The sequence below is a fragment of the Chiloscyllium punctatum genome, chromosome 27 (assembly GCF_047496795.1).
Source record: "Chiloscyllium punctatum isolate Juve2018m chromosome 27, sChiPun1.3, whole genome shotgun sequence".
Lineage (NCBI taxonomy): Eukaryota > Metazoa > Chordata > Chondrichthyes > Orectolobiformes > Hemiscylliidae > Chiloscyllium > Chiloscyllium punctatum.
In genome coordinates, this window is record NC_092765.1 from 30,127,947 (window position 1) to 30,147,357 (window position 19,411).

The 19,411-nt window shown below is 38.8% G+C and overlaps 1 protein-coding gene across 14 annotated transcripts in view; it reads right to left on the reverse strand.

Moving 5' to 3' along the window:
* Nucleotides 1-19,411, reverse strand: part of macf1a (microtubule actin crosslinking factor 1a) — a 599,180-nt gene that overhangs the window by 379,056 nt on the left and 200,713 nt on the right. The window contains exon 1 of one of the 14 annotated variants that reach the window (XM_072548441.1): nt 2,968-3,192. The exons of the other annotated variants lie outside the window; for them this stretch is intronic. Within the exon in view, the coding sequence (XP_072404542.1) occupies nt 2,968-3,058 (91 nt within the window). The 5' untranslated portion in view covers nt 3,059-3,192. Of the gene's footprint in view, nt 1-2,967; nt 3,193-19,411 lie in introns of those variants that run through there. 14 annotated transcript variants of the gene reach the window in all.

Here is a 19,411-nt window from a genome sequence, read left to right on the forward strand (position 1 = left end):
TGTTGGATTAAAAAGGTGGAACCTTGTACTTTTGCTTTATTCTGGAGATAAAAATTGACTGCAATCAAGATTGATATGGATTATTAATTGAATAATATGGTTTAAACCTCAAACACATACAACAGAACTGTTTTCTGTAGAAAACATTTAGAACACAAATTTATCTCATGAAAATTCCAAGTAAACATTCTTTCTCAACAAAACAGGTTCAAACAAAGTTTGAACAGAAGGGAGGTAAATGGATTTAGTGATGTAAGGAAGGAATTTCTGTAATATAGTCAGATATTATTAATCTTTTATAATTAGTCTTAGACTTTGTACTGTAACATGGAGTTCTAAGTTGTTTTGCCAAGAGCAATGCTTTACTTCTTCATATAGAAAGAAGAAATGAGAAAAGCAATGCACACCTACTTCAACGAAAGCCCAGAGCAACTATTCAGCAGACAGGAATTCATTTTAGTATTAAAGGAAAATGTGCTAATACTTAAAAGCAAAATTTGTACAAATTCCCAGGAGACACAATAGACCATCTGGGCATCTTCAAAATACAGTTTTGAACTGGACCCAAGGAGCCATTCCTGAAGGGCTCATGCCTGAAACGTTGATTTTCCTGCTCCTTGGATGCTGCCTGACCTGCTGCGCTTTTCCAGCATTTTCAGCTTTGATGTCCAGCATCTGCAGTTCTCATTTCCTCCAAGTTGTACTACACCTGAAGAGAAGTCCACATGTTGCAAGCTTCCAAACTAGAAATGGTGTCAATTTATTTTGACTCTTGAATGTCATATTTACAAATTGAAGGACTTAAGAATATTTGAGAGACCAATCTTTATAAATCTCCATGTATATCAATGCACAAGTCATGCTGAGATAACAGAAAGCCAATTACTGCAAGTTAATCAATGTCCTTAAGTCAATGACTCAGGAAAATGTTACAAAACTGAAGAAACCATCTTAATCTGTGAAGTTTAAGATAAGTTTAGTGCACGAAGTTAAAATTCATTTGGTTCACTGGAGCACCAAAGCAACAAGAGATTGCGGACTTCAATTGTATAATTAAAGGAGAATGCTCAGTGGGGAATAGACCCCCATCTTTAGAGAAAGATGCAGGTTAGAAAACAAAAACAGAGCAAAAAAAAGTTAGGTCTTTGAAGTTTTCTTCTTCAATCTACAATATTTACATTTTACCATAAAAACTGTATATTCCACTGAGAGTCCTTGAAAATATTTTTAAAATTCTTAATCTTTCAGAGTGATTATGGTAAATATCCCTTGTAAAGAAAGGCAGAAGCTTGCCTTTATATAAAGGGGCATTCACAACCTTGGCCTGTCCAGAAACAATTAACCACCTATGAAGTGCATTCACAGATTGTTGTAGGAAATATGGCAACAATTGCATATGCGCAAGGGTCCACAAACATTAATGTGATAATGACCAAATGTGATGAGGAGGAATGAATAATGGCCAGAATGTTGTGGAAAGTTCCCTTATTCTTCTTCAGAATAATATCTTGTTCACCTGCATGGGACAGCAAACAGGCTTCAGTTCAACATTTCATCTAAAAAAGATGACGACTCTAGTGTGCAAGCTTAGGCCTCATGCTGATGCTTCTAAAGCAGACGCTGAAGCAGACAGTGATATCACGAAAAATCAAGAAGGGCACAATTGGTCAAAATTAGTAACATGTAATAGCCAAGAGTGTAGTTCAATACTGCACATTTTCAGCCATCATAAAACTCAGGAGTTGTTTAAAAAGCCTACGGAATGGTGTACTTAATATGCGCTAGCATATATTTCACAGCTACTGCAATCCTGATTTTTACATATTTAATCTAATACCATTCTGTTGCATGCTCCCACTATCCAGAAATACTGGTGAAAACCTGAAACAAAATTCAGTTCACAGTCTAGCCTCATTTTGAATGTTTTAGTTGTAACTAAATAAACAACACAAGACAAATTGACAAACCATCATTTTAAATATCACAGATTATACAGAGATTTGTCAATTTCTGCAGTGATGTGTTATTCAACATTTTCTCATGGTGTCGACCACGAGCATGACTGCTATTAAGTGCTATAAGAATGATAATGTCTGTTTGAACAAAATTGTATCCCAAAATCAATGTCAAAAAATAAGGTAGAAGCATGCTTTTTCTTTTACATAACTAAACATCAACACAACCCAGCTTTTAACAAAATAAATATTTTCCTTTGTTTCCATTCGGTGCCCCACTCTATTTAAGGTAGGCAGGTATTTATAGAAACTTAACTGTTAAGTAGCTCAAAACAACAGAACAACTAAAATGTCTTATTTTTCACATTTCCTCCAAGTGAGAAGAAATGGTTTACCCCAATCACCAGCTACAGTTACCCGATTTAAGAAGTCACTGCCCATTATGGAGAAATTGTTGGTACAAATCTGCTCTTCGCTATTACTACGCAAATAGGATGCACTTTCCAAGGACTCATCTATGAAATAAATGAAATTCAAAATTTCCATGAGTGAATACACTATTAGGACTTGCAAGAAAAAAAATTACACTACTGTGATGTGACGTTTGACTGACCATTTGTTTTAGTGATTAGAACAGGTAAAGGAAATATTAGTACTAGAATGGCAAACGTATCTTGTACATTTTAATGAACTTTAATCTTGAAAGTTCTCAATACATTAAAAGGGATGAAGTAGTCATTACAGTCATGGTTTTAGATTCATAGATCAACGCACTCAACTAGAATTTCACATGTGGTATTGGGGGTTGCGGGGGGGGGGTGGAGAAAGCGATGAATATTAAGGAAAAAAAAAAGTTATCAGCACACAATGCTACACATTATAAAAATGTTTCCAACTTAAATTGTGCAGTGGTAAAGACTAATAGTTTTCTTTTATTGCTTGAAATATAATAACAGTTTCATGTACAATATTATTACGGACTATAGAATTTAAACAAATAAATCATACTGACCCATGCAGCACATCAAGGAAACCAGGCTTGCATTTAGCTCCCTGTCATTACTGTAGAGACCCCATATTTTACCAGCACGTGTAGCTGACATTATGCTTTGTTCTCGTCTTGAAAGTTTGAGGCCTTGAAGCACACCAGAATGCTGTTATGATGCAATGAGCCAAGTGTAATATACAGTGGTAGGTCGTGAACCACTTCCTGAAAAGCTAGGATTTCTCCCAATCTTCTGATACCTTAACAGTCTGCAAACTGCCAACTCAAAGAGTGCATGTGTGGCTCATTGCCATTCATATCTGTTAGTGACATGCACACTTTGAATCCAAAGTTCAAAAAATAAATTCTACTGATTTAAGACAAAATGAAATTATAGCAACAGAGGCAACTAAAGCAAGTCTCTTAGTAAAAAGATAAACTGTTGTTTGTATCTGCGCATTCCTACAGCTGTTGTATTGTCTTACAAAGTCCAGCCAGGCTTGTTTCAAATCATCCAGTTGCCAAAAAAAAACTGCAGTCAAATTAAAAACTCAAAAGAACTGATGCATTTTCTTTCTTCACCAGCAATCAATTTTCCAGTGACCCATATTACTGAACTGAATCAGACATACAGAAGGCACTGAAACATACGCAGACTGAAATCATTTCCCTCTTTCTCTTGCTTCATGTTGATAACATGCAGAAACTGTTCGGAGCTATAAATATCTTTTGCAGCTTGTGTATTTGCCAGGGAGCCTTTAAATCTAGTACAGCTATAATTTTCTCCTGTATTCACCTGCTACTGCTGCAATATCTGTGCTGCACTGCTTCAAATAAACTGTCAGATCAACCTCCTTAAAACATGGCAGTCTAACGTCATTTCCTCAAAGCTGAAAATGATTCACAGAAATAGAGGCAGTGAATCTAACGGAATGAGCTAAACACGAATAAAAGAAGGAGCCCTCGTGGTGTCAGATACTATGCCTACAGAAATTACCAGCGGACATTTTCTACCAACTTCTCCCTTGCTCTGCCCACACCACTCCATCCTTCTCATGACCTTCTACCCCTCCCCCTCCAAACCAGATGCTACTTCCTTCAGTGGTGTTAAGACAGTGAAGACAGTAAACTATCATTCTAGTTCTACAATTCAGTCTGCCCATTAAAAGCAAAGCACATAAACAAGAAAGAAACGTTTTTTCTTAAATAGCAATCATTACAATTCCTCTTCTGAACACTGAGGTGAGCAGGATCTAAAAAGTTAGAGGGTCCGTCTGCTTCAGCTTAAAACTTAAAAGAAACTCAGATCCTATACTTGGTATCCAACAGTCTTCAAAATTACAACTTCTGCCTAAAATTCTAACCAACTCTTGAATTTTCCAAGATAGCTACCACCAATATTTCCATATACTCATTCTACTGTTTGGAAAAAAAAAGTTTATGATAATTTAGCTTGGCTTTAGATTCCCAGTTTTGAAGCTCAGCGATCTCCAATCTCAAGGATCAGAATACAACTGTAATATGCTAACCAGAAGTGTACAAAGTATTTCAGTTAATGAACAACTGATTTCTAGTTCACTCTCTCCTTCCAATAAGTCCTCATTCTATCAGTTTGTAATTTCTCATGGCATTCTTCATTGTTTCAGCACACAGGTACCTACCAAACCCATCTCCAGTGTTGTGTCCTGCTTATTCGTATTACGTAAAATCTCGACATTACAAGAAAAACTTCCCAATCTAGCCCAATCACTCTGCGTTGTGTTTTTGCACCAGCTATTTTTCCCACCACTCCCCCCAGCCAGTTTTCAATATTCAGCAAATTGAAAACTTTTAATTGTATTCCCACTTGCAAAGCAGTGAAGTACAATGCAACTAATAAAAGCTGTTGGTACACTGTGATGGAGCACCTTTTACACAATCACTTAGTTTTTTGGACAGAACCAATGTATACTCCACTTTGAGATTTTGCCCTACTGCATCCTATCCTTTACCTTTAGTGTTGCAAAAAGCTTCACTAAACTCTATTCATTTGGTTTAAAAAAAAAACTTTCCAATTGAAATTTTAGCAAAGTTTCAGAATAGCTAGGAAATGCCCTCAAGCATGATTTTATCTTAAACAAATATACTAACTCATTTTGCATCTCCATGTTATATGAACATATAAATTAGGAAACGTTGGACATTCAGCCAATTTTACCTACTCCACCCTAAGTGCATCCATTGCCAAACAACCTGCTTTCAACTAAAAAATTTTAAAAACTGAATGCTAGAGATCTGGAACAAAAACAAACTGCTGTGTACGTTCAATAGGTTTGGCAGCATCTGCTGACAGAATGCAGAGTTAAATGTTCTGAGTCTGGTGACTCTTTCTATCTACTGTCAGTTCTGAAGATGTGTTATTTATGGTTAAATTGGGGTTAGGGTAGGGGAAAAGAAGGGATGAGCAGATTGGTGGAAAACAAAAACAAACTTCAATCACAGAAACTGTCTGCCTGTTTTCCTCCTCCCACTTCACTATCCAAGGCTCCAGACATCTTCTAGATGAAGCAGCAATTTAGCTGCACTTCATTCAATCTAGTCTATGGTAGTCGCTGATGACAATGTGGTCTCTTCTACCCTGGGAGCACAAAATCTAGATTGGTGTTCTGCAAAGCAGTCACCCAATGTTGTATCTGTAAAGATGACCCCAAGCTTCCAGTTGCTTACCAGATCAATACACCATGTTCCTATATCAACAATTCTATCACAGGCTAACTACAGTGCTCCAGTGAGCCTCAGCACAAGCTGGAAGAACAGCATCCCATCTTTCCCTTAGGAACCCTAAGGCTTGAGGAGTCAACATCGAGCCCAATAACTTTAGAGCCTGATCATTTTCTTCCATGTATTTCTTTATCAACCCCACACCATGGCCCAGTCATGAAATAGGTTGGTTTCAGCACAGCCAAACCGATCTCTCCTCTTCTTAGCCTTCAGTATCACTTATTCAGCTGTTCTTTTACCCTGGCTTACCATCTATAATTCCCTCGCCTGCCTATCCCTTTCATTTTGTGCTCTCTCGGGGCTCCATCTCCGCCCATCTTCTCTCCACACCCTCACGGTCTTCAGCACAAATACCACTTTTTGCAAGCTGCTGTCAGTTCTCATGGAAAGTCACTGGACTCAAAATGTGAACGCTACTTTCTTTCCACAGATGTTGCCAAACCTTGGGTTCCTCCAGCAGTTTTTAGTTCTTATAAAAATCTTTCTACCGCCACCTTAAATATACTCTGTGAGCCTACAACAATATCAGAATGCTGCAGAAACTTAGCAGGTCTGGCAGCAGCTATGGAGAGAGAAAGAGTGGTAATGTTTAGAGATTGTTATGACTTTCCTCAAAAGTCTCCAGTTAAAGGGAAATATACTGGACTTGAAACGAGCTGTTTCTCTCTAAAGATGCTGCCAGACCCAGAATTTCTCCAGTGTTGGGGCTTATTTCAGATCTTCAGCATCCACAGTATTTTGCTTTTATTCAATGAGGCTGCCTCCACTACTGTCTGAGCCAGGGATTTCCAAAATTGCACAACCCTCAAAAAAATTCACTTAATTTCTGTCCTAAATGTGAGACTCCTAATTTTGGAAATAGTGTTCCCTATCTTTGAACTCACCGATAAGAACAATCATTTTTCCCAGGTTGTCAGAACCATTCATTCAGAATCTTATTTCAATCCAAGTCATTCCTCACGCTTAAACTCCAATGAAAGCAAACTCGGTCTGTCCAACCTTTCCTCATAAGAAAACCTGCATATTCCAGGTATCAAACTACTTCCTGAACCACTTCCTTAAATAAGTGCAATAGACTTCTGACTGAATTAATTTGAACCAATTTCCCAAAGGTAATTCTACTTTGTCATAGTAAGAGGAAATGCAATGGTGCAGAAAATGGAATTTACAGTAAAATGTACTTAGAACATTTGGCACATGGAGGGTTAACTTGTATTATTTGCCAAAAACAAGAGTAGAGGTGGTAGTGATGCAGTGGTAAAGTCACTGCACAATCAAGTAATCCAGAACCCCAGACTAATTTTCTACAAATATAGGTTTGAATTCCACAATGGCAATGATGAAATTTGGATTCACAAAAGGTCTTTAATTTTAAAAAAGCTAACCTAATATAAACCACCTAAATATGTTCAATTGCCATAAAACCTATCTGGTTTACTAATGTCCCTTAGGGAAGGAACTCCACTATTGTTAAACAGTCTGGCCTACATGTGACTCTAGACATATGCTGCCCTAATAAAGAGAGCAGGTCTATCATTTTCATCAGTTAAGCAGACTCTTAACTGCCCTTAGGGCAACTACAGACAGGTAATAAATGCTGCCAAGTAAGCAAACCCAGATCCAATGAATGAATTTATAAAACTATCATTTAAGCTTCATTTACTACATATTGCTTTCATTGTCTGCTAACATTCGAAGCAAAATCACTGGTTTCAATTTCAGCACAGCAGCTCAGTGGTTAGTACTGCCACCTCAGTGCCAGGGATAAGAGTTCAGTTTCACCCTCTGTCTGTAAGAAGTTTGCACATTCTGCCCATGTCTGCATGGTTTTCCTCTGAGTGCTCCAGTTTTCTCCCTCAGTCCAAAGATGTGCAGTTTGGGTGAATTTGCCATGCTAAATTGCCCATAATGTCCAGGAATGTGCAGGCTAGGTGGACAGGCCACAGAAAATGCAGGGTTATAGGGATAGGACAGGGAGGTAGGTCTGTACGGAATGCTCTTCAGAGGAACAGTGTGAATTCAGTGAGCCAAATGGCCTGCTTCCACCCTGTTGGGATTCCATGATTCTATGAATCCATGTTCTTATTCAGTGGAAATTCAAATCAAATTAAATCAACAGGGAACAAATTATAAAGCTTTTTCCAAGGCAAGTTATTTTCCAGGGAAAGAGGTAGAAAATGGAGGAATTTCCTACAACCACAGTCATTGGCCATTGTGCAGGAAAAACACAGCTACTTCCACTTGTCTTGTGCAATTACAGGCAGCATGGATGGTGAAGAAGAAACTGTTAATGGATACTTTTGAAAAATTGAGGGTAATAAAAGGATGACTTCAAAGTGAGCAGATGGAAACTGGATTTTTATACAAGTCACAATGAACTTTTAATTACCTGATATTATTTTATAGTTGTTTGTATTTACACCCCTTCCTAAGTTAATTAAACTTCTAACAATTGATCAATTTGTTTCCAACATCCAGAAATCTGCACTATGGACGTTAACCTGGAATAACTTTTATGATAAACAATTTCAAAGGATTACACTCTGAACCCCTGACCTCACTTTCCATCTGCTTAACAGAAATGCTGGGAACTTAGTTTTTAAAATATTGGAACATTCAAATCTGTCTAGAAATTGACATTCAAAAGATGACAGAGCTCATTTCATTTTCATTTTTAATTTAGCTTGGGCAAGTAGATTGCAATGACTGCAGGTTGTTTCCTTTAAGAATGCTTGGACAGAGTAACTGAAATTTCAATTTTCCATTTCTCTTCAGTTTAGTAACTAAAAATACAAAGTGTTGATCAGAATTATCATCTTAACTGGAGGGTCACTAGTATTGCAATTATCAGGCAACCTAACTCATTGAGCCAACATCCAAGATTCAAAATGAGAGTTTTCTATGGAATGAAAACAATTCTCCTGATTTTACCATTATTATGAACTTAAATTATTTTGAAAACCAATTTCTAACAAGTTAAACAAATCCTCATCTTAATATAACTCAGTTAAGATGGATTTAAAAGAGTGTGCTGCAGCTAGGGTTTCTTAACATCACTCAGAAGATCAAACTTTGGATCCTGAGATACTCATTTAATTTGCTCATCTCTGGTAACCGTGCACTCTGGGTGCTGCTAATTCAAGTATTTGAGAAATTCACCAGCTTGCACCACTTGATTTCTCTCTGGTGATTAAGCTACACTGGCAACAGAAATTTCAAGAAAAAAAAAGTCTAGAGTGCACCGCAGATGCTGTGAAAGAGGATACATACTTAAATGAGGAGTTTTCAAGGAGGTAACAAATAGCAGCAATGAATGAGGGGGAAATCTTTATTCTGTTCAACAAAACGCGACATTCCGTTCTGACCAGAAATACTCTAACAGTTCAGAGATTTGAATGACTTTAGTTTCATTTTTTTTAAAAAAAACATACATCAGCAATATGGAAGAATTCCAAATATTCAAACATCTCAAAAATGATTTGTACTGCAGTATTAAAGGGATTTGGTTTAACAATAGATTTCTTCAAAGATTCATGTTAGTCAAAGTGGAAAACAGAAATCCTTCTTCTCTTTGCCTACAGCATAAAAACCATGATTCTCCACATCCCATCAGTTCCAAAGTGGAGTCTTTGAACTTGAAATGTTAACAGTTGCTCTTTCCTTAGATACCGCCAGACCAGAGTTTCTCCAACATTTTGCCTTTTAATTTCAGACTTCTAGAATTCATAGTATTTTACAATATTCATATAGAAATAGAAGTCAATATAATTCTTCGCAGTTAGCTTGCAACGTGCGATCACCAAGTGTTTAGCAAAATAATGCGAATACCATAACATTGATGGGTAAAATATGTTGATTCACGATCCGGTTTTCAAATCAAATCACTGCAAATAAATCAATATCTTAAACAAATTGACTTTTTGTCTATTTATTTAATTAATTGCAGAAGCAGCAAATCCTCATGATATTAATGTGGGTACAGTCTGTTCTGATATAATGTGATAGTGCCATTTCTGTGCAAATCCCCATTATAAGAAAATCACATAATAGCGGCACCATGTAAATCAATGGAACCAGAATCACCTTATAGCCAATACAGGTAATGCAAGTTCACATTTACAAATAATGGTCTAAGTTCTTCAATCACGTTATAGCCAATTCACGATGAAGAAATGCATGTTATAGCCAAACCAACAATATTAGCCTCACAATTTATTAACTTGGTGTGTCACCTGATACATAAGCACCCAGAATGCCTCAAGCTCAGCTGTGCACATAAAATTCAGTTTTCTCCCATCCTTGATCTTCATTACTTCTACAAAGCTATTCTTTTAAGCAATATTATCATCCTCATTATTGCTTTCTTTTAAAAGCAAACTAAGCAATGGGCAAGTAAAAGGTTCTTTATAAAGGGTCACAAATAATCATTTTCAGCACTGGCAATATCAGCAACTAGATTACATTCCTACTGACTTTATGTGCATTATAAAACATTTAAGAAAACAAAAGATCTATCTTAAAAAATGAAGGGGAGTAATTGATCTGTGTTTTCAAATTTCATTCCTCCTGCTGATAATTTTAGCAAAACAATTTGGTGACTAAGTTATACCAAACTGACCATTTTTAAAATCAAGTAAAACTCACTGGGGAATTATTACAGCACTAAGCTGTTCTGCAAAAAAAAGTATGAGCTTAAGCCAGTTACATTAAACACTATGACGTTGCAGTACTGCAACCCCATTCCAAATGAAAAAGATCTTTTCCTCATCTCAGTTCACAATTAGTAAAATTCCAATTAAGCAGTGGAACTTGCTTTCAGGCAAGAGTGCAACAACATTGTGAAGGCAAGATTTTTAAAAAGTTTATTTGTATGATTAATCTCCTGCTCCATCTGAATCATGCATGACCAAGTGAAGAATACTCACCTTCTCTGCCTGTGTTTTGACTATGAAAGTACCAGACACTAGCAATGCTCAGAAAGTGCCCAACAATGAAGAGTACAGGCCCTAGCAAGGAAGAGCTAGGTACTGGCATTTCTCCCCCAACACTGCTTTCTGGAGTAGGAATAGGAACTGTTGCAATGAATTCCTTTCTGTTGATGCGCTTCTGTACCACTTAAACGATAAATATGTGAGCTCTTCAAGTGAATAACCACAGGTTTCCTGTACACACAGATATCCGGTATTTTTAAAAATTATTTTTGAAGAAATAAAAACTTAAAACCTAATTAACCTTTTTCAAGTTAACTTGTGTTGTCATTACATCCTAACAAGTTTTCACAGATTAGGAGCACTTTGTCTTTACTTGCTGCTGCAGTCAGCAGCTGACGCATTTTTCCTTAGAAGATTTCTGACAGTCATGATTAGGTCATAATCCAAATTTTCCACTTGGTTATTACCAGCCTCACTGGGGAGGTTGATGATCCACCAGATGAGCAGAGTTTAAAAACTTGTAATCAATACAGTTTATTTCCTGAACTTGTGGTTTGTTTTGCATTACGTTTGGAGTTCATTTTGTAATTAACTACCCTTAACATCCTTTCCTTTGGCAGAAACTTAAACATAAATCAACACAAAATGCATTTATGATGTTCATCACAGAACAATCTTAAGGACCTCTGCAGAAGAATAACTTTTATTTCTATAGTGCTTTAATGCATTAAGATGCCCCAAAGTGCCTCACAGGACCATTACCAAACAAAGTTTCACACTAAGCCACAAAGAAATAGTATTAGCATGGATGACTGAAAACAGAATTGAAGAGGCATCTTTAAGAGGTGGGATTGATCAGCAGCTCAGTCGGCTGGAGGTCTTCTTTGTGATATGGGTTCAATTGCCTTATTGATTGAGATCACCACAAAGGTCCCAAGCTTTTCAACCTTGCCCCTCACTGGAGGTGCGGCAATCTACAGGTTAAACAGTCACCAGTTGTTTCTCACTGATTAGAGAACAGCTTTGGGGCCCTCTGCTCTTTACAATGCACCACATAAGAGGACACAGGTGGAAAGATTGAGCAAGAGAATTTCAAACTTGGGGACGAGACAGCTAGAGCCATTGCTGCAAAGGCTTGGCTTTCTGCAACTCAGGACATACAAGCTTCCAGAACTGTCAGAGCACAGAATTCTCAAAAATGTAGAGCTTGAAGAGGTTGCAATGTTCAGGAGAGGAAAAATCATTTTGGAATTTGAGACATCATTGGTCTGTGAACTAATATGACAGGTGACGGGTCAGGACTTTATGCAAGCTAGCACACCAGAATTGGGAAAAAGTGAGTTTTGGAGAGTGGAAGCTGAAAAGCATGGTGGAATAGTGATCTGTAGAGAGGAGCAGATGGAGTTAGGTGAAGCCATGGTGAAAAGCTGGCAAAAAAAAGGCTTTGATTTGCTTTGAGCAGATCGTTGCTAAGGGTTGTTATGGAGAAGCATTTGTTAAATGTATACAAGAAAATTTTCTGATTCGGTATGTGGGTAAAACTAGAGAAGGTGCAAAACTTTATCTACTCTTGGGAAATAAGGCAGGTCAAGTACTTTGGGGCCATCAACCATAATTCTATTAGTTTTAAAATAGTGATGGAAAAAGATAGACAGGATCTAAAAGTTTAAGTTAGAAATTGGAGGAAGGCCAATTTTGATGGCATTAGGCAATAACTTTCAAAAGTTGATAGGGGGCAGATGTTCACAGGTAAAGGAATGGCTGGAAAATGGGAAGCCTTCAAGAGTGAGATAACAAGTGTCCAGAGACATTATGTTTGTGTTAGGCAAGGCTGTAGGTGTAGAAATGCTGGAGGACTAGAGAAATGGAGATTTTGGTTAAGAAAAAAAAAGTATATATCTGATATAGACACCAGAGGTAGATTGAATCCTTAGAAGAGTACAAGGGAGTAGAAACATACTTGAGGAAGATCAGGAGGTCTAAAGGGGACATAGGGTAGCTTTGGCAAATAAGGTTAAGGAGAATCCAAAGGGAGTTTGTAAACAAAAGGACAAAAGGGTAACTAGGGAGAGAATAGGGCCCCTAGGAGAAAGTGAAGACCGCAGATGCTGGAGATCAGAGCTGAAAAATGTGTTGCTGGAAAAGCGCAGCATCCAAGGAGCAGGAGAATCGACGTTTCGGGTATAAGCCCTTCTTTAGAAAGATCAGCAAGGCGGCATTTGAAGTTGCAGGAGATACTAAAGTATTTTACATCTGTGTTTAGTGTGGCGAGGAACATGGAAGATACAGAATGTGGGGAAACAGATGGTGACATCTTGAAAAAAAAATGTCCATATTACAGAGGTGGTGCCCTGAATGTCTTCAAACTCAAAAGGTGGATAAATCCCCAGGACTTGATCAGGTGTACCTAGAACTCTGTGGGAAGCTAGGGAGGCAATTGCTAGGTGAAATCAGATAAGAGAGAGGGAGAGAGAGAGAGAGAGAGAGAGAGAGAGAGAAGAAAAACCAAGGAACAATAGACCGGTGAGCCTGACATCAGACATAAGTTATTGGGGAGGTAAATCCTGTCCCTCAGGATTCCATGTAGTTGGATAGGCAAGAACCGATTAGAGCTAAAAATGTGTTGCTGGAAAAGCGCAGCAGGTCAGGCAGCATCCAAGGAACAGGAGAATCGACGTTTCGGGCATATGCCCTTCCTGAAGAAGGGCTTATGCCCGAAACATCGATTCTCCTGTTCCTTGGATGCTGCCTGACCTGCTGCGCTTTTCCAGCAAAACATTTTCAGCTCTGATCTCCAGTATCTGCAGTCCTCACTTTCTCCTCGAAGAACCGATTAGGGATAGTCAACATGGCTTTATGTATGAGAAATCATGTCTCACTAACTCGATTGAGGCTTTTTAAAAAAATATAGTAACCAAGAGGCTTGATGATGGCACAGCAGTGAACACGATCTATATGGACTTCAGTAAAGACACTTGACAAGGCTCCTCATGGTAGACTGGTTAGCAAGGTTAGATCTCATGGAATACATGGAGAACTAGCCATTGGATACAGAACTAGCTCAAAGATAGAAGACAGAGGGCAGAGATGGATGGTTGTTTTTCAGACTGGAGGCCTGTGACCAGCAGTGTGCTATAAGGATTGGTGCTGGGTCCACTGCTTTTCTTTATTTATATAAGCGATTTCAATGTGAACATAGGAGGAATAGTTAAGTTTGCAGATGACACCAAAAGTGGAGGTGTAGTGGACAGCAAAAGTCACCTCAGAGTACAATGGGATCTTGATCAGATAGGCCAATGGGCCGAGGAGCAGAAGATGGAGTTTAATTTAGATAAATGCAAGGTGCTGCATTTTGGAAAGGCATATCAGGGCAGGACTTACACACTTAACTGGAAGGTCCTAGGGAGTGTTGCTACACAAAGATCTTGGCGTGCAGGTTCATAGTTCCTTGAAAGTGGAGTCTCAGATAGGATAGTGAAGGCAGCGTTTAGTATGCTTTCATTTATTGGTCAGAGCATTGAGTATAGGAGTTGGGAGGTTATGCTACAGCTGTACATGACATTGGTTAGGCCACTTTTGGAATACGGTGTGCAATTCTAGTCCCCTTCCTATATGAAGAATGTTGTGAAACTTAAAAGGGTCAGAAAAGACATACAAGGTTGTTGCCAGGGTTGAAAGATTTGATTATCAGGAGAAGCTGAATAAGCTGGGGCTGTTTTCCCTGAAGTGGACACTGAGGGGTGACCTCAGAGGTATAGAAAATCACGAGTGGCATGGATAGGGTAAATAGACACGGTCTTTTCCCTGGGTTGGGAGGAGTCCAGAATGAGGGGGCATAGGTTTAGGGTGAGAGGGAACATTTAAAAAAGGTACCCAAGAGGCAACCTTTTCATGTAGAGGGTAGTGCATGTATGGAATGAGCTGCCTGGAAGTAGTAGTGGAGGGTGATACAAACACAACATTCAAAAGATATCTACAAGGGTTTATGAATAGGAAGCATTTAGAGGGCTACAGGACAAATGCTGGCAAATGGGACTAGATTAAATTTAGAATTTGGCAGAATTAGCTGGTCGGCCAAAACTTATACCGTAAGCAAAAATATGTAATGTGGCTTGTTCAGTGGAATTTCCGATGAATGTTTTGAATTTTAGTCTGAATTGTCAAGATTTAAGACTATAATGAGGAATTGGGGTAGCTTCAATCGCAAATAATTCAAAATACACATAGCAGACAAAAGTTAATTTTATTTTTCAAAATAGCAAGCATTTGCAAAACATTTGTTTTCCTTATCTAAGCAGTTAGTATTATATGTAATGTAACCACAAATTAAGTGACTTATTTCTTGAAAAGAATCATCATCCTGTGGGAGCAGACAGCAAATAGCTGAAATGAAAGGAATGATTTTCTGCTCGTTATCTTTTCACTTTCACACCAAAATGCCCAGATATGATAGATATCTGAAGCTCACCTAAGAGTCGACTTCATCCTCTGAAATTCAAAATTAGAAATAAAAAGTAAAATAATCTAAACATTAACTGATCTTGTTTCATATGTTAATGATTTCCAAATTATACAATAGACAATCTGTACAGGAGTAGGCCATTCTGCCCTTCGAGCCTACACCACCATTCAATATGATCATGGCTGATCATTCTTAATCAGTATCGTGTTCCTGCCCTATCTCCATAACCCTTGATTCCACTATCCTTGAGAGCTCTATCCAACTTTTTCCTTAAATGAATTCAGAGACTGGGCCGCAACTGCCCTCTGGGGCAGAGCATTCCACACAACCACCACTCTCTGGGTGAAGTAGTTTCTCCTCATCTCTGTCCTAATAGGTAGTATAATCTTGAGGTTTGCATTTTTAAAATATGATTAGTACATAGACAATGACGCTGTAGCCATTAGAGAAACATGGTTGAAAGAAAAGCAGTACTGAATGTTTAACATTGCTGGGTTTAGATGTTTCAGGGGTGATAGAGAGGGACGTAAAAGGGGTGGGGTGAGTTACATTACTAATTAAGGAGAATGTCACAGCTGTAACAAAGAGGCCTCATCCAGCGAGGCAATATCAGTAGAACTTAGGAAGAAAAAAAAAGTGCCATGACTATGACTATGTTGGGATTATTACTGCAGGCCTCTTAACAGCCAGTAGCAATAGTGGAACAGATATTAAGCAGATCATGGAAAGATGTAAAAACAACAGGGTTGTTGTAGTGAGTGATTTTAGTTTCCCAGAAGGAATACATATCCAGTCCCCTGGGTGGTACCAGGGGACTGGGGAGTGGTGAATGTTGTGCCCCTGTTCAAAAAAGGGAATAGGATAACCCCAGGAATTACAGACCAGTTAGTCTTACTTCGGTGGTAGGCAAAGTAATGGAAAGGGTACTGAGGGATAGGATTTAGGAGTATCTGGAAAGACACTGCTTGATTAGGGACAGCCAGCACTGATTTGTGAAGGGTAGGTCTTGCCTTACAAGTCTTGTTGAATTCTTCGAGGTGGTGACCAAGCATGTGGAAGAGGGTAGAGCAGTGGATGTAGCATATATGGATTTTAGTAAGGCATTTGATAAGGTTCCCCATGGTAGGCTTATGCGGAAAGTCAGGAGGCATGGGATAGAGGGAAATTTGGCCAGTTGGATAGAAAACTGGCTAACAGGTCGAAGTCAGAGAATGGTGGTAGATAGTAAATATTCAGCCTGGAGACCAGTTACAAGTGGATTTCCGCAGGGATCAGTTCTGGGTCCTCTGCTGTTTGTAATTTTTATTAATGACTTGGAAGAGGGAGTCGAAGGGTGGGTCAGTAAATTTGCAGACGATACAAAGATTGGAGGAGTTGTGGATAGCGAGGAGGTCTGTTGTCGGCTGCAAAGGGACTTCGATATGATGCAGAGCTGGGCTGAGGAGTGGCAGATGGAGTTCAACCCTGCCAAGTGTGAAGTTGTCCATTTTGGAAGGACAAGAATGCGGAATACAGGGTTAACGGTAGGGTTCTTAATAAGGTGGGGGAGCAGAGGGATCTTGGGGTCTATGTTCATAGATCTTTGAAAGTTGCCACTCAGGTGGATAGAGCTTGTAAGGAGGCCTATGGTGTATTAGCGTTCATTAGCGGAGGGATTGAATTCAAGAGTCATGAACTGATGTTGCATCTGGACAGGACCTTTTTGTTAGGCCACATTTGGAGTACTGTGTGCAGTTCTGGTCGCCTCACTTTAGGAAAAATGTGGAAGCTTTGGAGAGGGTGCAGAGAAGATTTACCAGGATGTTGCCTGGAATGGAGAATAGGTCGTACGAGGATAGGTTGAGAGTGCTAGGCCTTTTCTCATTGGAACGGCAAAGGATGAGGGGTGACTTGATAGAGTTTTATAAGATGATCAGAGGAATAGATAGAGTAGACAGTCAGAAACCTTTTCCCCGGGTACAACAGAGTGTTACAAGGGGACATAAATTTAAGGTGAAGGGTGGAAGGTACAGGGGAGATATCAGGGGTAGGTTCTTTACCCAGAGAAAGTGGTGGGGGCATGGAATGCGCTGCCTGTGGGAGTGGTAGAGTCAGAATCATTGGCGACCTTTAAGTGACAATTGGATAGGTACATGGATGGGTGCTTAAGCTAGGACAAATGTTCGGCACAACATCGTGGGCCAAAGGGCCTGTTCTGTGCGGTATTGTTCTATGTTCTATGCTATTGGTGGTCTACTTTTCTCCTGTATCTCACAACTGTGTTGGTAATCTTACCACAGGTTAAGTGTGATAAAACTGCTACAGTTTCTCAACACATTTTGTTATTAGCATGACAAGTGTCTAACATTGTGGTCACAAATCAGAGATTCCTTTAGACCAACGTTTAGAGAAATCACAATCTGGTCAAATAAAAATCTGACAATATAGACCCTAACAATTCAAACAATACTTGGTAATAATGCAAATCTAATGCATATTCTTAAAGTGCAACTTCAACAACATAACATTTGCTCCATTGGCTTAAATCAGTTCAAATCAAAAAAGGTTAAGACTTTTTTTCTGAATTCATTATGCATTCCTCTCCTGATTGAGGAGATAGCATTGCTCAAGAATGGATCTCACTGCTCGCATGACTTGTATGATATCCAGCTCCATGCTTCCCAAACTTCTGGGTCTGGTGGAAGGAAAGTTTTTCTTTGAAAAACACTGGTTTTTGTTTGCAGTAGCAATCAGACCTCAAGAGATCAAAACTTTAAGCCATACCCACCAAGAAAGGGAACTTAAAAGGAGCCTCTCAGCTGTCATCACTCAGCCAGATTTCCACAGCAGCCAATGCTGTCTGAGAAGTTGCAACCTCAAAATTTCATCCATTTGGAAGGCACTGATCTCATCGCAATACACCCAGCCTATAATGAAAATATTGGTGGTAGAATCCAATGTTCAAGTCTCTTATTTGTCAACCAGTTTATTTTTTAAAAGTCTGAAAAAAAAAGGCACAAGCTGATTTGCAAATCTATTCCATTATAGTATCCATTTTTCAATCTCTACAATTGGCTTCTGCCATAATACTGAAATGACTAAATATGGTGTGTTTTTTTCATCCTGTTGCAACACAGTCAAATTAAATCAATCAATCATTCTCCAACACCTTTCTTCAGGTTACTACTTCAGGAGGATTACCTTTACTGGGGTTCAGTCATATCCGATCATAGTAGAGTGTGTGTTGCTGGAAAAGCACAGATCAGGCAGCATCCTGATGCTGCCTAATCTGCAGTGCTTTTCCAGCCGCACAGTCTCGACTCTGATCTCCAGCATCTGCAGTCCTCACTTTCTCTATATCCAATCATAGCGAGAGCAATTTCAACAATGACCCTCACACAACCTCTTGGTGACTTACAGCTTTTGGCAACTGATCCCAGGCAAAGATATCTCTACCTCTCCACCAACCCCTCAAATGTTTTTCTTCCCCCCCCTACCTCACCTCTATTTTTGAACCACATGTCTAATATTCAGTGCTGCATGAACAGCAGTCATCTCCAGGTCAGTGCGAGGCTGAAGCCATTGGCTAGTCTCCACAACAAACCATGCATCTGAAGCGGAGGCAGATTATGTCAATACGCACACACACACACACACACACACACACACACACACACACACACAAATATCCTATTTAATAAAGCTGAAATGAACAAGCCACATGTTAACCATAGAAAAAAAGATTATCTTTTCCTATTGCTGTTAAAACTCTCAACACCAAGTTTTAGTCCAACAGCTTTATTTGGAAGTACTAACTTTTGGAGCACTGCTCCTTCATCCGGTAGTTAGTGGCATAGGATCATAAAACAGTTTATAGCAAGATCATAGTGTCATGCAACTGATGTTATATTGAATAAGTTTGATTGTTAAGTCTTGCATCTTTCAGAGGAGGTTGCAGGTTTCAATTCATTAATATGTAAAGCCCAGAACTTAAGGCACATGTTCCCGATAATTTAAGGTTTCAATTAATAAAAAAAAAAGAGACATCTCAGCTCAGACAATGCATAAGAAAAAAGTGACATTAGAGTCTGTCTGTATTCCAACCTTGAGACAGACTGGTTCTATTTACAAAGTAGAAATTTATAACTTGTCACATGGATTGACTACCTGTTTCCGCTTACATTTGCTAATCCTGATCCTCTGCAGCTAACTTGCCGTCTAATTCCATATTTGATTTCTGGATACATAAATTTCAGCTCATTTATAAAAAAACTCCTTCCTTAACTTCATCTTTTATTTGTTGTTGTTGTTACTATTGAACAGCAGTTAACACAGGTGA